The 27,195-nt window shown below is 45.6% G+C and overlaps 1 protein-coding gene across 1 annotated transcript; it reads right to left on the minus strand.

Annotated features, from left to right (window-relative positions):
- Positions 1–25,413, minus strand: LOC120018930 (immunoglobulin superfamily member 10-like; the record flags this gene model as incomplete). The annotated part of the gene is made up of 10 exons (XM_038962144.1): positions 1–1,551; positions 1,670–2,036; positions 7,099–7,964; positions 8,490–11,044; positions 13,352–15,349; positions 15,500–16,270; positions 16,874–17,264; positions 18,702–18,831; positions 19,041–19,169; positions 25,388–25,413. Coding segments are annotated over 10 exons (8,784 nt in total), but the record flags the coding sequence as incomplete, so codon positions are not given.
- Between the last annotated feature and the right edge of the window lie 1,782 nt (positions 25,414–27,195).

A 27,195-nucleotide genomic window follows, 5' to 3' on the forward strand; every position in this document is an offset into this window, starting at 1 on the left:
TCACAGCACACGTACATATGTGACCCGTGAGTCTGTGCCCAGGTGGTTTTTGGCCAGGCACTTGTAGGTGCCAGAATCTGCTGTGGTGGGTCTCTGGATGATCAGCGTGCCCTGAGGGTGGAGCAGCTCGCTGCCCGTGGGCCGCCCTTTCCCCGCCGTGGAGAGCACAGAGCGGTCAGGCAGCTCCCAGGTAATCTCTGGCTTTGGGATCCCGATGGCAGCACAGTTGAGCTGTATGGGCGCCGTCGCCATCGCTGTCACGGTGGGAGGGGGTCCCGTGGAGATGCGGGGAGGGTAGGCGATGATGATGACTGACACTGTGAGAACCGCCTCGCCAGCGTCGTTCCGCGCCCGACAAACATAGTTTCCCCGGTCATGGAGGGTGGTGTCCTTGACCACCAGGGTCCCATTCTCCATCAACTGGTGGCGTCCATGGACCTGCGGCCTGGTCAGGGTGTGGCCCCCAGGGATGGTCCAGTAGATCCTGGGTCTCGGGCTACCATCAGCCAGGCAGTGAAGGAACAGAGGGTCACCAGACACACTGCGTATGATCCCTCTGGGCCTGGTGAGGATTAAAGGCTTCTGGCCCACCGCCAGAACTATCAGCTTCTCAATGTAGCCCACCGAGTTCTTAGCGGCACAGCGGTACTTCCCAGCGTCCTCCTTGCTGGGGTTGTAGATGACGAAGGTTCCGTCGTTGCCTAGGTGTTGGCGTGAGCCCCGGTTGGGGCCCCCGATGAAGCGGGTTCCGTTGGGTAGCAGCCAGATGATCTCTGGTGTTGGGTGACCATCTGCAGAACAGTTTAGGACCGTGGTCTTCCCCATACGGGTCATTACTCTCTCGTTGAAGGGGTTCTTGAAGATAGGCCTTCGGAGCATGTCAGTGACCTCCAGCTGCACCACCATCACTGCTTCTCCTCCGTCATTCCTCGCCATGCAGATGAACTCCGCCATGTCTGTTGGCCGGACGTTCCGGAACTCGAGCGTTCCATTGTGATGGACGTTGATCCTGCTGCCGAAGTACGGAGCGTTCAGGAAGATGTTATCTGGCATGATCCAGGTAATCTTGGGAAGCGGCTCTCCAGTGGCCTTGCAGTCTATGAACTTCCTGGAGTATTTGGTGGCCGTGTCTTTCACCACGATCCTGTTCTGGGAGTTGCCGTTGATCACCGGAGGGTTGCCATCGATATCCATCTTGTAAACTTTGCTGTCATCCCCGGCGGTGTTGCGAGCCATGCACACGTACTCCCCAGCATCCACCAGCTTAACATCCTGGATGTCCAGGGAGCCGTTGACGTGCATCAGATAGCGTTCGTTGGAGGCTGCGATCATGTCGTTAGTAGGGAGCATCCACAGGATTTTGGGCTTGGGCTCGCCCGTGGCTTCGCAGTCAAAGCGGATTTTGCCACCAGGCTTCACCTGGGCGTAGGTCCGGCTGGGCGTACGTATTCGTGGCGCTGCCGTCACCACGGTGATGTGGACGTGCATCTCGTCCTTGCCCATCTGATTCTCGGCGTAGCACGTGTAGTCTCCCTCCTCCGCCATGCCCACCTGTATACAGACACAACACCAGCAGTTCAGAGTCAGAGGACATCTAGTCACATTGAGTTAACCAATGAATACTGCCCATTATTTCTATAGAGTAGCAGAACAATGTAAGATTGCACACCTGATTAAGATAGAGCGTGCCATTTTCAAACAGGATGTATCGCCGTGCGCGTCCCCCTCCACTACTGCTGTCTGACTGCAGGGCGCTGTTGACCATGGTGCCGTCCGGCAGGCCCCAGGAGATCTCTGGCTCTGGGGTTCCAGATGCCTTACAGTCCACCTTCAGGTCGTTGCCGTAGGGGACCTGCTTCTTGCCGTACATCTTGGGATCGATCTTGGCCGGCTTCATGGACACAGTGACCTTCATGAGCTGGAGGTCGTCTCCCACCTTGCTGCGCGCCACACACAGGTAGTCCCCAGCATCCTTGTCACTCACAGAGTCAATGACCAGGGTGCCGTTGTCCAGGACCTGGATCCGGTTTCCCATCCTGATAAAGAGATAAAAAAATAGTTATTGTCATTATTTGAAGATAGCAACACATAACCGATAAAGCAGTGGAAAGAAACAATGCCATTTTATTCGATATAATATTGTTTCGATTTTCAACGCTTACAATTTTTTTTCACAAAGATTACATTTCTTATGTTTGATTTTACAATAACATGTTCCATGTTAAAATATTATGCAGATGTACAATAGGCCCTGTAGGGGTGTGGGGTTTAGGAATATTTTCTGTTTCAATTGGAACATTCTGGAACAGAGTCTAATGACTTCTCCTCCTGCTTATTACTTCCATCCATCTCCATAAAAAAAAAAAACATAAGTTGAATGGTGTGCCTGCTACAGCCCACAGACTGTCCACTAGGTAGGGCCCGTGCTCATGGAACTGACACACAGAGACAGGGGGATGGAGGGACAGAGAGATGCCATTCTTACAGGGCCAGACAGGCTTACAGCAGATCAGCATATGTGTGTTTCACCTGGGTCTGTCTTTTATCAAGGTCGTTGGCAATGACTCACAATAATGGTTTGTTCCGAATCCTACTACAGTTGCAGACAATAATAAAACACTGATAGAAAACTTGTCAGGGTTGCCAAGACAGCCACCATAACAGTTTAAATCAAACAAGAAACACAGGGAGGGGGAAAGCATTCCACTAAGTGTCATTATTTACAAAATGCACCTAATGAAATAGGTGGGAAATAATGATTCAATGAACTGACCAGTGAATCAAACCATTCAGCTAATGAAATGAGGGGGTGGGGGGGAATAACAATTCAATGAACTGACCAGTGAATCAAACCATTTAGCTAATGAAATAGAGGGGGGGGGGGAAATAACGATTCAATGAACTGACCAGTGAATCAAACCATTTAGCTAATGAAATGAGTGTGGGGGGGGGGGGGGGCGATAACGGTTAAATGAACTGACCAGTGAATCAAACCATTTAGCTAATGAAATAGGGGGGGTGGGGGGGGGGAATAACGATTCAATGACCAGTGAATCAAACCATTTAGCTAATGAAATAGGGGGGGTGGGGGGAATAACGATTCAATGAGCAGTGAATCAAACCATTTAGCTAATGAAATAGGGGGGGTGGGGGGAATAACGATTCAATGACCAGTGAATCAAACCATTTAGCTAATGAAATAGGGGGGGTGGGGGGGAATAACGATTCAATGACCAGTGAATCAAACCATTAGACACTGACTTTTTTTACTGTTACATTCACAAAAGAAGCATTGTGTTTTTTTGGGGGGGACCAATGTTCTACATAAGTCTCTGTCACGAAATATATACAAACTCTATTTTCAGAGGTTGCATGCAGAGAGGATACATGGCAGAATGTCAACTACTTTATTAGGAGCAATATAAAGTCCTCCATCAGCATGCCATTGTTCTTCTGGTTCTCTCAAGTTCCTCTTTTAAAGAACTCTGACTGGGTCCTTGCTCAAATAAAATAAAACTTGTTCATGTTGATATCCGGTCTAAAAGCCCGTCGTCTTGTTATTTTGGCAAATAGCCCCTTCAGTTATTCTGGTCTCAGGTTTTCCCCAGCTAAGAACCGCTGCTAATGGAGAAAACATTAAGAGGCTAAATAAGGTCATTCTACTGGGTCATATTCATTGGGTTCAACAGCATGCTAAGGCTTGTCATGAGATGATATGTCATGGGTTCAGTGGAAGACTATAGTGTACCTTTTGTCCTCGGAGAGATTCCAGCTCATTAATTAACATGCAGCTGTAGATCAGATGTTTAGTTCCTGCTAATGATCATTAACGGTGTCGTCTGAATATCAATACAAAGGAAACTTTTTCCTGGATAGGTCCAAACACTTGCGTGAGTGTTGAAATGTTGGTACTGAAATGAATAAAAAATTGCCTGTATAAATTGAAATATTATTGTCACCACAACATCAGTCTTAGAGGACATGAACACTGGCACGCTATTCTTTTGAAAACAAAGTCCACTGTTAATTATAAACACACTCAGACAAAGCAAGCCAAACATCATTTTCCTTCCAACTGATACTTAGATTTTCAGATCTGACAGGATTTCACATGCAGCTCCAGTTTCTTCTAGATTACATTAATCATGATAATACCCTTTCCATTGAGCTATCAGATCGGTTATACCTTAAATCCACACGCTCAAGGAGCTCAAGCATCTTATTTACCTTCTCTCCTGATGTTAAAAACATGGGGATCGACTAATCTGACTATTATAAAAACATGGGGACCGACTAATCTGACTATTATAAAAACATGGGGACCGACTAATCTGACTATTATAAAAACATGGGGACCGACTAATCTGACTATTATAAAAACATGGGGACCGACTAATCTGACTATTATAAAAACATGGGGACCGACTAATCTGACTATTATAAAAACATGGGGACCGACTAATCTGACTATTATAAAAACATGGGGACCGACTAATCTGACTATTATAAAAACATGGGGACCGACTAATCTGACTATTATAAAAACATGGGGATCGACTAATCTGACTATTATAAAAACATGGGGACCGACTAATCTGACTATTATAAAAACATGGGGATCGACTAATCTGACTATTATAAAAACATGGGGATCGACTAATCTGACTATTATAAAAACATGGGGATCGACTAATCTGACTATTATAAAAACATGGGGACCGACTAATCTGACTATTATAAAAACATGGGGACCGACTAATCTGACTATTATAAAAACATGGGGACCGACTAATCTGACTATTATAAAAACATGGGGATCGACTAATCTGACTATTATAAAAACATGGGGATCGACTAATCTGACTATTATAAAAACATGGGGATCGACTAATCTGACTATTATAAAAACATGGGGATCGACTAATCTGACTATTATAAAAACATGGGGACTGACTAATCTGACTATTATAAAAACATGGGGACCGACTAATCTGACTATTATAAAAACATGGGGATCGACTAATCTGACTATTATAAAAACATGGGGATCGACTAATCTGACTATTATAAAAACATGGGGACCGACTAATCTGACTATTATAAAAACATGGGGATCGACTAATCTGACTATTATAAAAACATGGGGATCGACTAATCTGACTATTATAAAAACATGGGGATCGACTAATCTGACTATTATAAAAACATGGGGACCGACTAATCTGACTATTATAAAAACATGGGGATCGACTAATCTGACTATTATAAAAACATGGGGATCGACTAATCTGACTATTATAAAAACATGGGGACCGACTAATCTGACTATTATAAAAACATGGGGACCGACTAATCTGACTATTATAAAAACATGGGGACCGACTAATCTGACTATTATAAAAACATGGGGATCGACTAATCTGACTATTATAAAAACATGGGGACCGACTAATCTGACTATTATAAAAACATGGGGACCGACTAATCTGACTATTATAAAAACATGGGGATCGACTAATCTGACTATTATAAAAACATGGGGACCGACTAATCTGACTATTATAAAAACATGGGGATCGACTAATCTGACTATTATAAAAACATGGGGATCGACTAATCTGACTATTATAAAAACATGGGGACCGACTAATCTGACTATTATAAAAACATGGGGACCGACTAATCTGACTATTATAAAAACATGGGGACCGACTAATCTGACTATTATAAAAACATGGGGATCGACTAATCTGACTATTATAAAAACATGGGGACCGACTAATCTGACTATTATAAAAACATGGGGACCGACTAATCTGACTATTATAAAAACATGGGGACCGACTAATCTGACTATTATAAAAACATGGGGACCGACTAATCTGACTATTATAAAAACATGGGGATCGACTAATCTGACTATTATAAAAACATGGGGTTCGACTAATCTGACTATTATAAAAACATGGGGACCGACTAATCTGACTATTATAGAAACATGGGGACCGACTAATCTGACTATTATAAAAACATGGGAATCGACTAATCTGACTATTATAAAAACATGGGGACAGACTAATCTGACTATTATAAAAACATGGGGACCGACTAATCTGACTATTATAAAAACATGGGGATCGACTAATCTGACTATTATAAAAACATGGGGATCGACTAATCTGACTATTATAAAAACATGGGGACCGACTAATCTGACTATTATAAAAACATGGGGACCGACTAATCTGACTATTATAAAAACATGGGGACCGACTAATCTGACTATTATAAAAACATGGGGACCGACTAATCTGACTATTATAAAAACATGGGGATCGACTAATCTGACTATTATAAAAACATGGGGACCGACTAATCTGACTATTATAGAAACATGGGGACCGACTAATCTGACTATTATAAAAACATGGGGACCGACTAATCTGACTATTATAGAAACATGGGGACCGACTAATCTGACTATTATAAAAACATGGGGACCGACTAATCTGACTATTATAAAAACATGGGGATCGACTAATCTGACTATTATAAAAACATGGGGATCGACTAATCTGACTATTATAAAAACGTGAAACACCATTCTTCCCTACCTTAGGGGTAGCACCCTGAGGGTCAACGCAGGAAGCTGAAAATGAGGGGGAAATGGAGACCCTAAACCAGAAGTTTAAAATGAAAACAGAGATACTGTACAGTGTAACAGAGCAGTCTTTACATGATGTGTTCAGTCTGTCTTTATTTTGTCTGTTTTCCATCCACGTTTCTGTACATTTTCAAACTTCAGGGTTTTAGGTGCTCAGTGCATGGATGGCCTAACTCAACCTTATACTGGAGAGGCACAATACCTCTCGCTGGAGAACCCCAGTCGAAGCTCTCTGCACTGGAAACGCAAGTAAATCATTTGGGGAGAAGTTACAATAACATCTCTTTTGGTGTTTTTAAATACAGCTGTGTTGTATCACAAAGAACTTGCATACTTTTTAGTGTGTGTGTTTATCTGCTGGCGTGTGATTGTGTCTGTACGCCTCAGAATAGTCTGTGTGATTACGTGTGTAATACAGACTAAGTAATCATTACCTGTGCCACTGGTCCACCACAGCCTTGGACGGCAGTCTCCAGATGATCCTGGGTTTGGGGTCCCCGGTGGCCGAGCAGTTCAGCCTCAGCTGGTCCCCATACGCCAGCTCTGTCCTGCGGTGTGATGCCTCCACGATCTCAGGAGCCATCTCCTTCTTCTCCACCGTCAGCGTCACCACCCTGCGCTCCGACCCTGTAGAGCTGGTGACGATGCACTCGTACTTCCCACTGTCCGTGCCGGCCGTATCGGTCAGGTGGAGCGTCCCGTTAGCGAACACAGACACCCTGGGGTCCACAGAGGGCTTCAGGGGCCGCACCGCCGTTCCATCATAGAGGACCCAGTGCACGGTGGGCTGGGGGCTGCCCTGAGCGGTACAGGGTAACCACAGGCTCTGACCCACACCGGCCTGGACCTGCTGTCGTTTGGCCTCCAGGATGCCAGGAGGTGCTGCCACCACCTGCAGTCTGACAGTGGCAGTGTCAGCTCCTGCTGGGTTACTGGCGATGCACTTGTAGTGGCCCCGGTCATACACAGACACCTGCTTGATGAGCAGAGTGCCCTCTGGGGTCACTGACACTCTGGAGCCCGAGTTGTGGCCCCTGACTTGGGTGAGGTTGGCCAGGATCCAGGAGACCAGAGGTGTGGGGCGACCCTCTGCCTTGCACTTCATCTCCACTGTCTTCCCTGAGTGGGACTTGATCTCCCGTACCTTGGGCTCCAGGATGCGTGAGGGGTAGGCCACCACGGACAGGGTGACAAGGAGCTTGTCCGACCCCTGCTCGTTCTCAGCCAGGCAGAGGTACTGACCACGGTCTTTGATGTTTGCATTCTGGATGGACAGAGTGCCGTTCGGGAACACCTCAAACTTGCCCATCTTGCTGTTGATGGTCATTGTGCTTCCTGAAAGGGAGCGAGAGAGGGAGGAAGAGGGATGGAAAAAGAGAGAGATGGAGAAAGAGAGAGATATGGGGAGAAAAAGAGACAGAGAGAGAGATATGGCGAGAAAGATGAGCGAGAGAGAGAGAGAGAGAGAGAAAGAGAGAAAGGGAGGTATAGAAAGAGAGAGGGAGGTAGAGAGAGAGGGAGGTATAGAGAGAGAGAGGGAGGTATAGAGAGAGAGAAAGATATGAAGAGAGACAATGGTATAGAGAGGAATAGAGAGATGGAAAAAGAGAGAGATGGAGAAAGAGAGATATGGAGAGAAAAAGAGATGAAGAGAGAGATTTGGAGAGAAAGATGAGCGAGAGGAAAAAAGAGAGAAAGAGAGGAGAGAGGGACAGAGGGAGAGAAAGAGATGGAAAGAGATGGAGGGCGCGAGAGAGAATATATAAATGAACATACAGTATAGCTTCATTCCAAAGTAGTTTTATAACATACTTAATATCTATACCCTGTTATTTTCCATACCAGTGCTTGAAGAGAAGCGTTTCCAGCTGATGGTGGGTTCAGGGCTGCCCACGGCCTCACAGGGCAGGAAGGCGTCTGATTTGGACAGGACAGTGAAGCTGGCAGCGTTGCCTCCCACGATCCTGGGCTTGGTGAGCATGTCCTTGGTGGACCGCTCAAAGCCCACAATCTTAGCCGTTGTCGTATCATAGCCGGTGATGTGGGTATAGGCGTTGGAGATGGCATCGTCTATGTCCTTGCTGCTGTAGGGGGCTTTGGCGTGCCCCTGCTCTGCTTCCAGAATAGTCAGTGTGTCAAAGGTCAGGGTCTTGTCTGGGCCTCTGCTGGCCCTGTTACTGGACACCTTGGGCCTGGTTCTCCTGATCATGGGTCTCTGTGTGATCTGGTAACGACTGTCTCTCCCTGACGGGCGCCTGATGTTAGTGTTCACTCTGATGGGGTCGGTGTTAGTCTGGACGCGGGTTGATGATGTAGTGTAAGGCCTTGAGGTGGTGGTTGGATAAGTTGTGGTAGAGGTCATTCTGGGCCTGGTGATGGAAGTGTAGGCTCGTGGACGGTTAGTAGAGGACTTCATCTCATCTGTCCAGTTCTCATTATCGTACGAGTCGGAGTCTGTGGTGGTTTTCCCCTTAGAGGTCGTGTCAGTGGACACAGTCACTGCAGACCTATCTGATTCTCTGGACGGCGTGTACAGGGGCTTGGAGACGGAGACGGTATGTGTGGGATATGTGGTGGTCTCCACGGTGGTCTCCATGGTGGTTTCTGTGGGATATGTGGTGGTCTCCATGGTGGTCTCCACGGTGGTTTCCATAGTGGTTTCTATGGGATATGTGGTGGTCTCCATGGTGGTCTCCATGGTGGTTTCTATGGGATATGTGGTGGTCTCCATGGTGGTTTCCATGGTGGTTTCTATGGGATATGTGGTGGTCTCCATGGTGGTTTCCATGGTGGTCTCCATGGTGGTTTCCATGGTGGTTTCTATGGGATATGTGGTGGTCTCCATGGTGGTTTCCATAGTGGTTTCTATGGGATATGTGGTAGTCTCCATGGTGGTCTCCATGGTGGTTTCCATGGTAGTTTCTATGGGATATGTGGTGGTCTCCATTGTGGTCTCCATGGTGGTTTCCATGGTGGTTTCTATGGGATATGTGGTGGTCTCCATGGTGGTCTCCATGGTGGTTTCCATGGTGGTTTCTATGGGATATGTGGTGGTCTCCATGGTGGTTTCCATAGTGGTTTCCATGGTGGTCTCCATGGTGGTTTCTATGGGATATGTGGTGGTCTCCATGGTGGTCTCCACGGTGGTTTCCATAGTGGTTTCTATGGGATATGTGGTGGTCTCCATGGTGGTCTCCATGGTCGTTTCTATGGGATATGTGGTGGTCTCCATGGTGGTTTCTATGGGATATGTGGTGGTCTCCATGGTGGTTTCTATGGGATATGTGGTGGTCTCCATGGTGGTCTCCATGGTGGTTGAAGGCTCTGTTGATTCTATGGTGGTGCTGGGGGCTTCCGTAGTTGTTATGTTTTTTTTTAAAGGCCTCCTGCCCCTGAAAGGCCTCCTGCCCCCTAACCCTCCATTTGGTCTCCGGTTTCCCCCAAATCTACGGGATAGGTACCCCACTGACCCTCCATTTGGTCTCCGGTTTCCCCCAAATCTACGGGATAGGTACCCCACTGACCCTCCATTTGGTCTCCGGTTTCCCCCAAATCTACGGGATAGGTACCCCGCTGACCCTCCGGATTCAGACACAGAGGACGAGGCCTCATCTGTGTCTTCTCTTGGGGCAGGTGGGGAGGCGATGGCCTGGGTGTCTGGGGAAGACTCTGTGGTGGGGGAGGACCTGTAGTCATAGGCTGGGGTTGTAGTTCCACGGCTAGTGCCAGGCTGGGGTGTGGTCGAGGCCTCAGAGTCAGGCGATGAATCTCCATAGTCATCGTCTGATGAGCTTTCTGGGGTCTCTCTGTGTTTACTTGCTCTAGACGGTGACTCGGTCACAGGTTCAGCCAGAGACTGCTGGGTGGGCAGTGCGATTGTGGTTGTAGTTGTGGTGGTGGTTGATTGGACTGTTGTTGAGCCCTCTGGGGTGGTTGAGGGCCTGGCTGGTTTACGTAGTCTGTTGACTATTTCCCTCTGCCTGTCCCTGTTCCCAAACAGCTTGCCCCAGATGTTCTTACCACGGACGATCTTGGAGGCAGTTGTGGTTGTGATGGTGGAGGTTGTTGGTTCATCTGTTGTGCTCGTCATAGGGTCGTGTGTTGGGTCAGACTCTGGGGCATTAGTGGAAGTCATGTAGCTGCTGGATACCTCACCTCTGGACTGAGAGTGAGAGGAAGTGGGCTGGGTGGTGGAGGGGGACTGAGAGTGAGTGGAGGTGGGCTGGGTGGTGGTGGTGGGGGCTTCTGTTGAGTATGTGGTGGTGGGTCTCTCTGTTCTTCCTAGAGAGGAGCTAGGGACGTTGGGTGCTTTAGGCGATGTTGTTGGTTTGACTACCCGCTGACCACCTGTCTTCTTCTCATCTTCATCACAGTCACAATCTGAAAAAGCAGCAACAATAACAATCATCATCAGTATCACCATCATCATCATCATGGCTATCATCACTATCATCATGGCTATCATCATCATCATCATCATCATCATCATCATCATCATCATGGCTATCATCATCATCATCATCATCATCATCATCACCATCATCATGGCTATCATCAGCATCATGGCTATCATCATCATCATCATCATCACCATCATCACCATCATCACCATGGCTATCACCATCATCACCATCATCATGGCTATCATCACCATCATCACCATGGCTATCATCACCATCATGGCTATCATCATCATCACCATCATCACCATGGCTATCATCATCATCATCCTCATCATCATCATCATCATCATCATCATCATCATCATCCTCATCATCATCATCATCATCATCACCATCATCATGGCTATCACCATCATCACCATCATCATCATCATCATCATCATCATCACCATCATCATCATGGCTATCATCATCATCGTCATCATCATCACCATCATCACCATGGCTATCATCATCATCATCACCATCATCATCATCATCATGGCTATCATCATCATCGTCATCATCATCACCATCATCACCATGGCTATCATCATCATCATCACCATCATCATCATCATCATGGCTATCATCATCATCGTCATCATCATCACCATCATCACCATGGCTATCATCATCATCATCACCATCATCATCATCATCATGGCTATCATCATCATCATCATCATCATCACCATCATCATCATGGCTATCATCATCATCGTCATCATCATCACCATCATCACCATGGCTATCATCATCATCATCACCATCATCATCATCATCATGGCTCTCATCATCATCGTCATCATCATCATCATCACCATCATCACCATGGCTATCATCATCATCATCATAATCATCATCATGGCTATTATCATCATCATCATCATGGCTATCATCATCATCACCATCATCATCATCATGGCTATCATCACCATCATCATCATCATCATCATCATGGCTATCATAATCACCATCATCATCATCATCATCATGGCTATTATCATCATCATCATCATCACCATGGCTATCATCCTCATCTTCATCATCATCATGGCTATCATCATTTTCACCATCATCATCATCATCATGGCTATCATCACCACCATCATCATCATCACCATCATCATCATCATCATCATCACCATCACCATCATCATGGCTATTATCATCATCATCATCATCACCATTATCATCATCATCATCATCATCATCATCATCATCATCATGGCTAACATCACCATCGTCATCATCATCATCATCATCATCCTCATCATCATCATCATCATCATCACCATCATCACCATGGCTATCATCATCATCATCACCATCATCATCATCATCATGGCTATCATCATCATCGTCATCATCATCACCATCATCACCATGGCTATCATCATCATCATCACCATCATCATCATCATCATGGCTATCATCATCATCGTCATCATCATCACCATCATCACCATGGCTATCATCATCATCATCACCATCATCATCATCATCATGGCTATCATCATCATCATCATCATCATCACCATCATCATCATGGCTATCATCATCATCGTCATCATCATCACCATCATCACCATGGCTATCATCATCATCATCACCATCATCATCATCATCATGGCTCTCATCATCATCGTCATCATCATCATCATCACCATCATCACCATGGCTATCATCATCATCATCATCATAATCATCATCATGGCTATTATCATCATCATCATCATGGCTATCATCATCATCACCATCATCATCATCATGGCTATCATCACCATCATCATCATCATCATCATCATGGCTATCATAATCACCATCATCATCATCATCATCATGGCTATTATCATCATCATCATCACCATGGCTATCATTCTCATCTTCATCATCATCATGGCTATCATCATTTTCACCATCATCATCATCATCATGGCTATCATCACCACCATCATCATCATCATCATCACCATCATCATCATCATCATCATCACCATCACCATCATCATGGCTATTATCATCATCATCATCATCATCACCATTATCATCATCATCATCATCATCATCATCATCATCATCATGGCTAACATCACCATCGTCATCATCATCATGGCTATCATCATCACCATCATCATCGTTTGGCTCTTCCTCATGGCTCAAGTCTCTCACCAACAAAGATAATGTCAACATCAAAGACAAGAAACTACATATCCTATTTGAACAACATGACATAACTTACCTGTGGTCAGCTCCATAGTGTAGGGAACTGTGCTGTTGCCTTGCTTCTTCACCGTGGTGGGCTGTTTGAGTTTGTTCAGGATGGACTGGATGTCTGTGATCCGGTTGGGCTTGATGAACCTCCTCCTGCCAGGGAAGTTCCTCCTCCGTCCCCCTCCTCTTCCTCCTCCTCCTCCTCGGCCATTCTTAGGGGGGATGATGTGGATCTGCTGGCGGGAGATGATGGTGGAGCCTGCAGGCAGACGTGGGGACTTGATCCTCTGGGTGGTGTGGACGGTGATCTCATCCTGCTCTGTCTCTGTGGTGGTGACTGCAGTGAAGGTGGTCTGGCTGTCTGGGTCAGTGGCTGTGTGGATCTCAGACTCTTTGTGGGGTGATCTGGGACTGTCCATCATGAGGGTGACATTGGGATCGGTGAGGAGCGATAGCGCCGCCCCGGTGGAGGTATCTGGTTCTGCAGGTGTTTCTCTGGAGAACAGGATCTGGGTCTCGTCTGTGGTGTTGGTCACGGCGAGGAGGAGCGTGACGGGTTGTCTCAGAGGTACTGTCGTGTTCCTCTCCAAAGAGTACGACTCACCACTAGACCCACTATTTCTGGGGCTGTATTGAAAGCCGGCCTCACCCTGAGTTTCATTGATACTCCCTGTGTTGTGGCTGCTGTGGGTGAATGTGGTTTCATTGATACTCCCTGTGTTGTGGCTGCTGTGGGTGAATGTGGTTTCATTGATACTCCCTGTGTTGTGGCTGCTGTGGGTGAATGTGGACTCGATGGGTGTGGCATCTGACCGGGTGTATGAATCTGTCGTCACTGCTGTAACTCTGTCAGTATTTTCTGTTGTTACAGTGAAACTAGTCCGACTGTCATCTGGGATCTCCATGGTTGTCATGACACTGGTTTCACTGTTGTCGGTGGTTGCCATGACATTACTCTGATTTTTTAAATTCTCTATGCTTGCAGTTACACCCATCATACTTTCATCTGGAGTATCTGTGGTTGGCATGACGCTGGTTTGTAAAACAATGAGTCTGTCCTCATGAGACAGACCCTCCCCAGATCCAGCATCCCCGTCCCCAGACATGTCAGGCTCTGAATCACCTTTTTCTTTCACACTCTTTGTCTTTGTTGTTAAACCACCTTGGGCCTTCTTCATGAACTCTGCAAATCTCTGGGGGTTTACTTTCCTGGAGGCTTGATCAAATACCCTCCTGTTGCTCCATATGCGTCTACTGCTGGCTGGGCTCCTCCTTCTCTCCCAAGAGCCCCCTGATCCTCTGCCCTGAGAGGAAGACCTGAGTCTGGGGTAGGGCCTGTCTAATGTGATGGTCCTGGACTCCTGGATGGTTCTGTCAGAGGGGCTGGAGGAAAGGACCTCACTGTGGGAATACTCCCTCTCCTCTATGGCCCCGGTAACCTCAACCCCAGCCTCTGCCCCTGACCCTTCTCTATCCACCACTGTCACCTTTCTGGACCCCTCCCCAGTGACTGTCACTTGGGACGTCAACAGGTCCACCCCCAGGTAGTTAGCACTGAGACACCTGTAAAACCCCCGGTCTCTGGAGGTCAGATCTTTAATTCCTAGAGTCCCGTTCCTATAGAGCTTCCTGTTCCCATAGGATTTATCCAGCACTGTGTGGTCAGGTAGAATCCACTGGACCGAGGCATCAGGGCTGCCTGCGGACCCACAGTCTAGAACCAGGCTCTGGCCCAGAGGCCGTGAGAGCTTGACCCCGTTGACCTCCACCTCCTCCACATCGGGAGACAGTACGGTGACCCGGAAGCTGAGCACGTCTGCATCCAGGTAGTTAGTGGCGATGCAGCGATAAAGCCCAGTGTCTGAGGTGTCTGTTCCTCTCAGGGTCAGCCTGCCATCAGCGGTGATCACTATCCTGCGATCTTCGCTGGAGTAGGGTGCCCGCACCTTACTGCCGTCCGATAAGATCCACTCTACAGAGGGTTTTGGTTCCCCAAAGGTCTTGCAGTTGAGCTCCACCACCCCACCTTAAAATCACAACAAGAATCACATCAATAAATTGATTTATTTTAAATGCACATTGCTATATTGTAGCTCTTGAAAGTATGTTACAGTACATACATTATATGGGCACATTTCTACCCATCCACGACACATTGTGTACTGTAGGACCCCACCTATGAGGACAGAGTGCTCAGTCTGGGTCTGGTTGTCTCGTTTGATGATGGTCCAGCTGTAACGGTCCCTCCTCTGCGACACCTTGTTCTCCACACGCAGGTTGACCACTGACCTGTACTTAATGTGCAATGTGGAGAATGTGGTTGTAGTGCGGTCCAGCTGAAAGTTGACCTCTCCCTGCATCAACCATGCAGGTGAAGCCTTAATCTCAGCCTCAACGTCTGTGTGGATTTCATCACGTCCCTCCTTTGGTCTGATCTGGGTGTACTTGTAGATCATGTCTGGGGTCCTGGAGAGCATCAACCCTCTCTCTAGTCTCATGGGAACGTCACTGTACGTAGCCAGGATGCGCCAGAGCTGTTGGATGTGCTCATAGTCAATATTACAGACCAGCCATGTAGAGATGGTGGTGGACAGCATAGTCACGTTCTTCTCCCCCTCCTCCACCTGGGTTAGAGTCAGGTTCTCCATGGCTGATGGTCTCTGGACTGTGCAGGTAAGGCTAGCGTCATTGTGGAACTGAGCTGTTAGATTCATCTGCAGGGATCCGATGGGGGCTATGAAGTCCCGGGGGGAGACAGGGGTGTAATCCCCCTCGTCCAGGCTGACGTTCCTCTGCTTCAGATGGGGGTGGATCCAGGGCTTGGTACAGGTGAAGGCATCACGGGGAAGCTGGGTTAGGCTCTTGCCTCTAGAGGGAGCGGGGGTCTCACAGACGGGGCAGGCCTGACCTCTGGCATACTTCCTGTCTCGCTTGCATTTCAGCGCAGCTGAAAAACAGTTCATCATTGCATTTATATTTACGTTTTTATGTCATGATTTAATAAGGGTTGGTTCCCTAATTTCCATGTTTTCACACTCCTTCAAAATGTTGTTTATGATACTGTTCTAAATCACAGTTGGTATAAAGAAATAATACATATATATTATATATATATATATAAGAGTATCTGGAGATATATTTACATTTGCTGATGTCATTATTTGATAAAACAGTAGAGCCTTTGTTCCCACCTTTTAGTAATTTTAAGTACTACATGTCACGCTGAGATTGAAAAAAGTGAAACAGCTGTGTTTCCAACAATCTGTCCCCAGTAAAGATTTATCTGTCTTCTTTGGACAAGCATGGTTTTCCTGTTGGAGGTTGTCCCACGCAACATCACTTTACTGAATAAATAAACTCTGTTTTTCACTCTGTTTCATGGTATACATTCCTGCATGTAGAGATTCCACCAGATGTACCCTGGTCTTCCCTGGTTTATTTCAATTTATGATCAATTTTTATGTATAGTAACTGTCAACAGAACTGGGGGCCTACTCGGTTTCAGTGAAACATTCAGAATGTTGCAGACAGAAATGTACTATATCTTTACCTGAATTTCTCTCCGCCCACTCTGGGAACCAAGCCATGCGACAGTCGCAGGACCAGGGGTTGCCGTGGAGATAGACATTCTCCAGCTGAGAGCAGCCAGTGAAGACATCTTTGGGTAAGCTGGCGAGGAGGTTGTCAGACAGGTGGATGTTCCTAACGGAGGACACCTTGAACACTTGGCTGTGCCTCAGCGTGATGAAGGTATCCGGGTGGAGCTGCTGGAGCAGGTTGCCCTCCAGGTGGACCAGCTGTAACATGGTGAGACCGTAGAACGCCTCCGGGTTGATGAACTCGATGCGGTTGTGGTCCATGTGGAGTCGTACCAGTCCCTCCAGGCCTTGGAAGATGTCCTTGTTGATCTCCTTCACTCTGTTGTAGCTCATCTTCAGGACCTGAAAAAAAACACAAGTTGTAGTCGCATAGAGGCCCCTGGAGCGTTGGAGAAAGAGCCACTGCTGGCTTGTTTGAAACTTCAATAGAAAAACAGTGTCATAAAAGCATCCGGCCAGAGGTTATTCTGTCTGGGAGCACTTCCAGAAGTCAGCTGTTTACTCAATTAGAGTAAATCAAAGCAGTTGTTGTAAGGACCGACGTCGGAGATGAGAAGCAGGTACGGGGGAGTCGAACATTTAATCCGGGAACAGACATGGAACAAGACAGTAACAGCGTCAGCACACGGGTATATAAGGACATATGAACATTAATGTAGAAGCAGGGAACAGAGCGGGGGGAACCAGACAGATATAGGGAAGGTAATGACAGAGGTGACTGAGTCCAGGTGAGTCCAATAAATCGCTGATGCGCGTGACAGGAGAAAGGCAGGTGTGCGTAATGATGATGGTAGAAGTGCTGGGGAGCGTGACGCCCTCGAGCGCCCGGGGGGGGGGGGGGGGGGGGGGGAGCGGGAGCAGGTGTGTCAGTTGTAAAGTGACGCAGTCCAAATACCCCCTAACCTTAACCCTGAGGGCCTACAAATGGTTCTGGAATATAATATTAACACCACGGGCAAAGACTAGTAAAATATTTTCCAAGATGAATTACACTTTGCATTGCTGTTTGAAAGATGTTACTGTAAGGAATTAACTTGTATTTATTCATGTCTTAGCATGCTTGGTTCTGTAGCTCCACTAGATTGGGAAAAGCCTGCTCATCATTTTTTGTTTGGTTGATGGTGGTGGGAAACGCTGTCTCAGGCACCGCTCCAGAATCTCAGTTGGGCTGAGATCTGGTGACTGAGACAGCCGTGCCATGTGATTTACATCGTTAAATCTCCCATGTTCAGTTGGGCTGAGATCTGGTGACTGAGACAGCCGTGCCATGTGATTTACATCGTTTTCATGCTCATCAGACCATCCAGTGACCACTCGTACCCTGTGGATAGGGGAATTGTCATCCTATGGGGGAGCCAAAATAAGGGCCAAAATAATGACCTGCCCAGCTGTTATATATTTGAATTTAAACTTTATTTAAATAGGCAAGCCAGTTAAGGACAAAATTACAATACCCCGGCCAAACTCGGAAAACGCTGGGCCAATTGTGCACCGCCCTATGGGACTCCCAATCACGGCTGGATGTGATACAGCCTAGAATCAAACCAGGGACTGTAGTGACGCCTCTTGAACTGAGATGCAGTGCCTTAGACCGCTGCGCCACTCCCATCATGACCCTAAGCATGATGGGACGATAATTGCTAACTAACTCAGGAACCACACCTGTGTGGAAGCACATGATCTAAATATACTTTACATCCTTCATTTACTCAAGTGTTTCCAATATTTTGTCAGTTACCTGTATATCAACAGGTGTTTATGACAGTGCTGTATGTATACCTGTAAGGACTTGAGGTCTTGAAAGGCCCTGTCAGCGATGCTGTGGATGGTGTTGCTGTGGAGCATCAGCAGCTCCAGGTGTTTCAAACCAGACAGATCATTCTCCCTCAATACGGTTATACTGTTATACCTACAGAGAACAGAGTAGGGAAACAATATAGCTGTGAATAATTTACTATTGCTCAAAATATAACTCAAATCTACTGTATGTGCATTACTAAGGGGTAAGAAAACAGACTGGGAGAGGGAAAGAGAGAGGGAGGGAGAAAGAAGGAGGGAGAGAGAGCAGAGAGAGAGAGTAGAGAGAGAGCAGAGAGAGAGAGAGAGTCTGACTCTAACCCTAGGTTAATTCTTTCCACAGCCGTCTGGATCTGGCCTGGTATTGCGGTCAGATATCTGAAGGTACAGTGCACTTCGGTGGGAACGTAGCACGCGCACGATTTGGGGCAGCCGCTGGATCCTGGTAGCAGAGCAGCCAAGATAAACACAGCAGTCAGCAGCCACCGCCGCAGGTATGAGGGGACGTCGGCACACACACTCATTCTGGAGAGGGAGAGAGCTTCACACTCAGGAGAGAGAGAGAGCAGAGAGAGAAAAAGAGAGATAGATAGAGAGAGAGAGAGAGAGAGAGAGAGAGAGAGAGAGAGAGAGAGAGAGAAAATGGAGAGAGAGAGAGAGAGAGAGAGAGAGAGAGAGAGAGAGAGAGAGAGAGAGAGAGAGAGAGAGAAAATGGAGAGTAAAAAAAGGAGTCAGACAGATTTAGTGTGTGTGTGTGTGTCTGTGTGTGTGTGTGTGTGTGTGTGTGTGTGTGTGTGTGTGTGTGTGTGTGTGTGTGTGTGTGTGTGTGTGTGTGTGTGTGTGTGTGTGTGTGTGTGTGTGTGTGTGTGTGTGTGTGTGCATGATAAGAACAGTGTTTTAAGTTAGCAAATATAAAGCAAAATCCTAATGAATCAGCAGAGATAGTTTTTTAAAAACAATATATCCACTAAATCAATGTAGATAACATTCTAACTCTCCATACCTATATTCTCCAATCTCTCTTCAAGATGAAAGGAACACGCATGGACTTCCTAAGGGTTCTGAAAGCAAGGTTCTATAACACAAAGTAATATCAGTTTAATAATATTTCAACATAAGAAAAAAACATATTTCCCAATGCACACAGAGAGGTTGTGCGTAAAGCCTGCAGTGCAGTAGTCTAATAATCGCACCGTTCTACAGTTCATTTGCGCTCCTGTCCTAAACCTCATCAACACTTCACCTCTGAGACTCATTCTATGAGTGCATGGTGATGAAATGACACCTTGCTCCTCGAATGAAATTAGCCTAAACTAGTTTAACCACGCAGCATGACTTGATGTCAAAACTTGTTGTTCATTTTCAATGTTTTGAGTTAGTTATTCTTCTACATTCATAAATATTTCCCAGAAGCACACAACAAACTACAGACATTTAATATGAACCATGTTCCATATTATACTTCTACCTCTAATGACGCTATAGCCTCATCTGTCATTCAATTACAAGTTCTCCACACTTTACCACACGTACCTGTGTCAGTGGAAGGCTAAATGAATCCAGATCCTGAAATGACCTCATATGAATCCCTTTTTTAGGTATAGAGTTAGATCCTAGTAGCCAATTGTAGGGGAAATCCTAGAGGTTGCAAGCCGTACCGTTAGAAGACTACTCCTGTATGTCTGAACTGGGAGTGCTGTGGGAATGAACGGACTGGTCTGAGCGCTAATGTCTAGCTCCCACCCACCCACCCACCCAGCCACCTTTGCCTCCTTCATTCCGGTGCGAAGATTTTCCCAGGTACAGATCTAGGATCTGTACCCCCTAGGATCTGTATCCCCCCCACCCACCCCTCCAATCCTAACCATAACCAACCAAGTGTGGACAGGTAGCCTAGCGCTTAAGAGTGTTAGGCAAGTAACTGAAAAGTTGCTGGTTCGAATCCCTGAGCTCACTAGTTGAAAAATCTGTTGATGTGCCCTTCAGCAAGGCGCTTACCCCTAATTGCTCCAGTAAGTCGCTCTGGATAAGAGTGTCTGCTAAATGATGAAATTGTAAAATGAGACCCAGTGTCTAGGGGAAACTTCACCCTCTTCCCCTTTGTATTGCTACTGTACCCATAGACTTCCAGTCATTGTGCTAATGCTAGTTAGTATTGGCTGGCGAAACTACCACTAACTTCCTTCATACGGCACGCAGAGCCATACAAATTATATTTTATTTGTCACATACGTCATAAACAACAGATGTAGACTAATAGTGAAAGGCTCTTCGCAAACAATGCAGAGTTAAAGAAAAAGATCAAAAAAGATTAGCGAGAGAGATAGAGAGAGGGAGAGAGAGAGAGAGAGAGAGAGAGAGAGAGAGAGAGAGAGAGAGAGAGCAGAGAGAGAAAGAGAGAGAGAGAGAGAGAGAGAGAGAGAGAGATAAAGAGAGAGGGAGAAAGAAAGAGAGAGGGAGAAAGAAAGAAAAAAAGAGAGAAGGAGAAAGAAAGAAAGAAAGAGAGAGGGAGAAAGAGGGAGAGAGCAGAGAGTGAGAGGGAGCGAGGGAGAGAGAGAGATAAAGAGAGAGGGAGAACGGAAGAGAGAGAAGGAGAAAGAAAGAGAGAGAGAGGGAGAAAGAAAGAAAGAGAGAGGGAGAAAGAAAGAGGAAGAGAGCGGAGAGAGAGGGAGAGAAATAGTGACACGAGGAATAAACACATAGTGAATAACATATCGTAACTAGTAAGTGGTCCGGAGCCCATAAGATGGCTACTATCCATTGCAGCTCCATCTTGAGAAATGGTTCGAGTTCGAACTTCTAATTTTAAAAATTAATCTCTCCAGAAATAAGTCTCTCACTGTTGCCGCCTGTTATAGACCCCCCTCAGCCCCCAGCTGTGCCATGGACACCATATGTGAAATGATTGCCCCCCATCTATCTTCAGAGTTCGTTCTGTTAGGTGACCTGAACTGGGATATGCTTAACACCCTGGCCGTCCTACACTCTAAACTAGATGCCCTCAATATCACACAAATGATCAAGGAACCCACCAGGTACAACCCTAAATCCGTAAACATGGGCACCCTCATAGATATTATCCTGACCAACTTGCCCTCCAAATACACCTCTGCTGTTTTCAATCAGGATCTCAGCGACCACTGCCTCATTGCCTGCATCCTTTATGGGTCTGCGGTCAAACGACCACCCCTCATCACTGTCAAATGCTCCCTAAAACACTTCTGCAAACAGGCCTTTCTAATCGACCTGGCCCAGGTATCCTGGAAGGATATTGACCTCATTCCGTCAGTAGAGGATGCCTGGTTGTTCTTTAAAAGTCATTTCCTCACCATCTTAAATAAGCATGGCACTTTCAAAAAATTTAAAACTAAGAACAGATATATCCCTTGGTTCACTCCAGACCTGACTGCCCTTGACCAGCACAAAAACATCCTGTGGCGTACTGCACTAGCATCGAATAATTCCAGCGATATGCAACTTTTCAGGGAAGTCAGGAACCAATACACACAGTCAGTTAGGAAAGCAAAGGCTAGCTTTTTCAAACAGAAATTTGCATCCTGCGGCTCTAACTCCAAAAAGTGCTGGGACACTGTAAGGCCCATGGAGAATAAGAGCACCTCCTCCCAGCTGCCTACTGCACTGAGGCTAGGTGACACTATCACCACCGATAAATCCACAATAAGCGAGAATTTCAATAAGCATTTCTCTACGGCTGGCCATGCTTTCCTACTGGCCACCCCAACCCTGGCCAACAGCTCTGCACTCCCCGCAGTTACTTGCCCAAGCCTACCCAGCTTCTCCTTCACCCAAATCCAGATATCAGATGTCCTGAAAGAGCTGCAAAACCTGGACCCGTACAAATCAGCTGGGCTAGACAATCTGGACCCTCTCTTTCTAAAATTATCCGCCGGCATTCTTGCAAACCTTATTAACCTGTTTGGGATAGAGGGCGCTGTTTTCACTTTGGGAAAAAATCGTGCCCAATTTAAACGGCCTCGTACTCTATTCTTGCTCGTACAATATGCATATTATTATTACTATTGGATAGAAAACACTCTCAAGTTTCTAAAACCGTTTGGATTATATCTGTGAGTAAAACAGAACTCATTTTGCAGCAAACTTCCTGTCAGAAAGTGAAAAATCTGAAATCGAGGCTCTGTTCCAGGGCCTCCCTATTCATTTGCTTGAAATCTATGGATATACATGCACTTCATACGCCTTCCACTAGATGTCAATAGGCAATGAGAGGTGGAATGGGGTGTCTAGCTTTATCTGAGGTCAAAAGAGAGCTCTTGGAATGACATGACCCCAATTTCCTTTGTTCAGCAAGGCGCGGGAAGGAACTCTGGATTGCCTTCTGAAAAGCTTTCGTTATAGACGGCTAATATCTCCGGCTTTGATTTTATTTGATAAATGTGATAATATCATCGTAAAGTATGTTTTTTCAATATAGTTTTATCAGATTATTGAAAGTTTATCGGGAGTTTTGGCGTGTTCCGTTCTCTGCGTTTGGTGACGATGGACAGCTTCGCGCCACTTGGCTAGCTTTGGTTGCTAATTCGACAGACGAAGAGGACATTCTAAATCCAAACAACAATTATTCTGGACAAAGGACCCCTTGTTCAAGATTCTGATGGAAGCTCAGCAAAAGTAGGACCCATTTATGATGTTATTTCGTATTTCTGTCGAAAATGTTTAGTATTATTTTCCGCCCTGATTTTGGGCGCTGTCTCGCTATAACGTAAGCTGTATGTCGTACTAAAGTTATTTTTAGAATTCTAACATGGCGATTGCATTAAGAACTAGTGTATCTATCATTTGCTGTACAACATGTATTTTTTAGTAAAGTTTATGATGAGTTATTTGGTCAGAATAGGTGAGTGTCAGAAACATATCCGGAGATTCTGGAAAAAAGTTGCTACGTTTTCACAATGCATAACCACGGATTTCAGCTCTAAATATGCACATTTTCGAACAAAACATAAGTGTATTGTATAACCTGATGTTATAGGAGCTTGTCAAGGTTAGTGAAAAATTATAGATCTTTTGCTGTTTTTTTGCGATCGCTAACTTTTGCTGCTGATAAATGGGTTGTGTTTTTGGCTATTGTGGTAAGCTAATATAATGCTATATTGTGTTTTCGCTGTAAAACACTTAAAAAAATCTGAAATATTGGCTGGATTCACAAGATTGAGATTTGTCTTTCATTTGCTGTCTTTCATTTGCTGTACACCATGTATTTTTCATAAATGTTTTATGATGAGTATTTAGGTATTTCACGTTGGTCTCTGTAATTGTTCTAGCTGCTTTGGTGCTATTTGTGATTGTAGCTGCAATGTAAAACTATGATTTATACCTGAAATATGCACATTTTTCGAACAAAACAGATTTATTGTATAACATGTTATAAGACTGTCATCTGATGAAGTTGTTTCTTGGTTAGTTTGGTTGGTTCTTGGTTAGTTTGGTTGGTTTTGTGCAAGCTACCTGTGCTGTGAAAGAAATGTCTGTGCTTTTTTGTATTTGGTGGTGAGCTAACATAAATATACGTGGTGTTTTCGCTGTAAAACATTTAAAAAATCGGACATGTTGGCTGGATTCACAAGATGTTTATCTTTCATTTACCGTATTGGACTTGTTAATGTGTGAAAGTTAAATATTTCAAAAAAATATCTTTTGAATTTCGCGCTCTGCCTTTTCAGTGGAATGTGGGCGGGGTTCCGCTAGCGGAACCCCTGTCCTAGACTTAATAGTCTGTTTAACCTCTCTTTCGAATTGTCCGAGATTCATAAAGATTGGAAAGCTGCCACGGTCATCCCCCTCTTCAAAGGGGGTGACACTCTTGACCCAATCTGTTACAGACCTATATCCATCCTGCCTTGCCTTTCCAAAGTTTTCGAAAGCCAAGTTAACAAACAGATCACTGGCCATTTCGTATCCCACCGTACCTTCTCTGCTGTGCAATCCGGTTTCCGAGCTGGTCATGGGTGCACCTCAGCCACGCTCAAGGTACTAAATGATATCATAACTGCCATCGATAAAAGACAATACTGTGCATCGACCTGACCAAGGCTTTCGACTCTGTCAATCACCACATTCTTATTGGCAGACTCAACAGCCTTGGTTTCTCAAATGACTGCCTCGCCTGGTTCACCAACTACTTCTCAGATAGAGTTCAGTGTGTCAAATCGGAGGGTCTGTTGTCCGGACCTCTGGCAGTCTCTATGGGGGTACCACAGGGTTCAATTCTCAGGCCGACTCTTTTCTCTGTATATATCAATGATGTCGCTCTTGCTGCGGGTGATTCCTTGATCCACCTCTACGCAGATGACACCATTCTGTATACATCTGGCCCTTCTTTGGACACTGTGTTAACATACCTCCAAATGAGCTCCAATGCCATACAACACTCCTTCTGTGGCCTCCAACTGCTCTTAAACGCTAGTAAAACGAAATGCATGCTCTTCAACGAATCGCTGCCCGCACAAGTTCACCCGACTAGCATCACTACTCTGGACGGTTCTGACTTAAAATATGTAGACAACTGCAAATACCTAGGTGTCTGGCTAGACTGTAAACTCTCCTTCCAGACTCATATTAAGCATCTCCAATCCAAAATTAAATCTAGAATTGGCTTCCTATTTCGCAACAAAGCCTCCTTCACTCATGCTGCCAAACATACCCTCGTAAAACTGACTATCCTTGACTTCGGCGAAGTTATTTACAAAATAGCCCCCAGCACTCTACTCAGCAAACTGGATGCAGTCTATCATAGTGCCATCCGTTTTGTCACCAAAGCCCCATATACCACCCACCACTGCGACCTGTATGCTCTCGTCGGCTGGCCCTCGCTTCACATTCGTCGCCAGACCCACTGGCTCCAGGTCATCTATAAGTCTTTGCTAGGTAAAGCTCCACCTTATCGCAGCTCACTGGTCACCATAACAACACCCACCCGTAGCACGCGCTCCAGCAGGTATATCTCACTGGTCATCCCCAAAGCCAACACCTCCTTTGGCCACCTTTCCTTCCAGTTCTCTGCTGCCAATGACTGGAACGAATTGCAAAAATCGCTGAAGTTGGTGACTTATATCTCCCTCACTAACTTTAAGCATTAGCTATCTAAGCAGCTCACCGATCGCTGCAGCTGTACACAGCCCATCTGTAAATAGTCCATCCAATCTACCTACCTCATCCCCATATTGTTTTTATTTACATCTTTTGCTCTTTTGCACACCAGTAGTTCTACTTGCACATCATCATCTGCACATCTATCACTCCAGTGTTAATTTGCTAAACTGTAATTACTTCACTACTTTGGCCTATTTATTGCCTTGCCCCCTTACTACATTTGCCCACGCTGTATATATATTTTTCTATTGTGTTTTTGACTGTACGCTTGTTTATTCCATGAGCAACTCTGTGTTGTTGTTTTTGTCGCACTGCTTTGCTTTATCTTGGCCAGGTCGCAGTTGTAAATGACAACTTGTTCTCAACTAGCCTACTGGGTTAAATAAAGGTGAAATAAAATAAATAATATCAAAAAGATTTTGACAAGTTTTTCTAAGTTACAGATGATGACAATGGACATCGACAGATCATCTCCAGTAGGATTCGGTACTGGTTGTCCTTGTATACACAGTATTTCTGTCTGTCCGAGTTCTGTTTGTCTGTCTGAATGGCAAAAGAACATGATTTGTTTTCTAAAACAATTCAGTGGTTTACCCTTACATTTCCTTGGATCTGGGGTTTTGTTTGTGGGTGACTTGGTAAAGAAAGTTAGACAGAATGACTCTTGAGTCTGTCACAGTAAATAGAAGCATTCTTAGGAAGCCACAGCTCAAACACGCTTAAGTCCTACAAACTGTGTTCCTCGTCATGATCCTGTCCCTCTCCCTGCTACTCACCACAACATTGCTGACACAACACTTCACTGTACTGGGAAGTGGGACACAAACACGACTCAAACTGCAAACAGCAATCTGACTAAACACCACCAATAGGTACAAAGTATATATAAAGTATACAAGTCCCAGCCACAGGTACAAACTGTGGAAGGATGGTAAGTGACTTCATTGTATTGGGATACAGCCAGTGAATGGACACCCAACAAGGCTGTGGGATAGGGAATGGCTGGCGGAGCCCGTTATTAAATACATGGCTTTGAGAACTGGCACCACGTCCAGTGAGTCTAATTCACCCCATGTGTTGTTGTTTACTCTCCCTCTTCCTCATCTGGTGGCCATGTACGGCACTACAGCTCTTCTGTCTGTTCACTGTCTCATCACATCACTGGCCTTACAAAGTCATGTTCACTAATGAAATACTTCAATTCAGCGCTGGGATTAGTTAGGTAAAAAAGTGAGACATTACATATTATTCATTACATTTAACAAAAGTAACACGTTACTTTACAATATTACTTTGTGTGGAAGGTAACATGTTATATTACCAGTTATATTACTTTGCGTTTTTT

This window comes from Salvelinus namaycush, chromosome 23 (assembly GCF_016432855.1).
Source record: "Salvelinus namaycush isolate Seneca chromosome 23, SaNama_1.0, whole genome shotgun sequence".
NCBI lineage: Eukaryota > Metazoa > Chordata > Actinopteri > Salmoniformes > Salmonidae > Salvelinus > Salvelinus namaycush.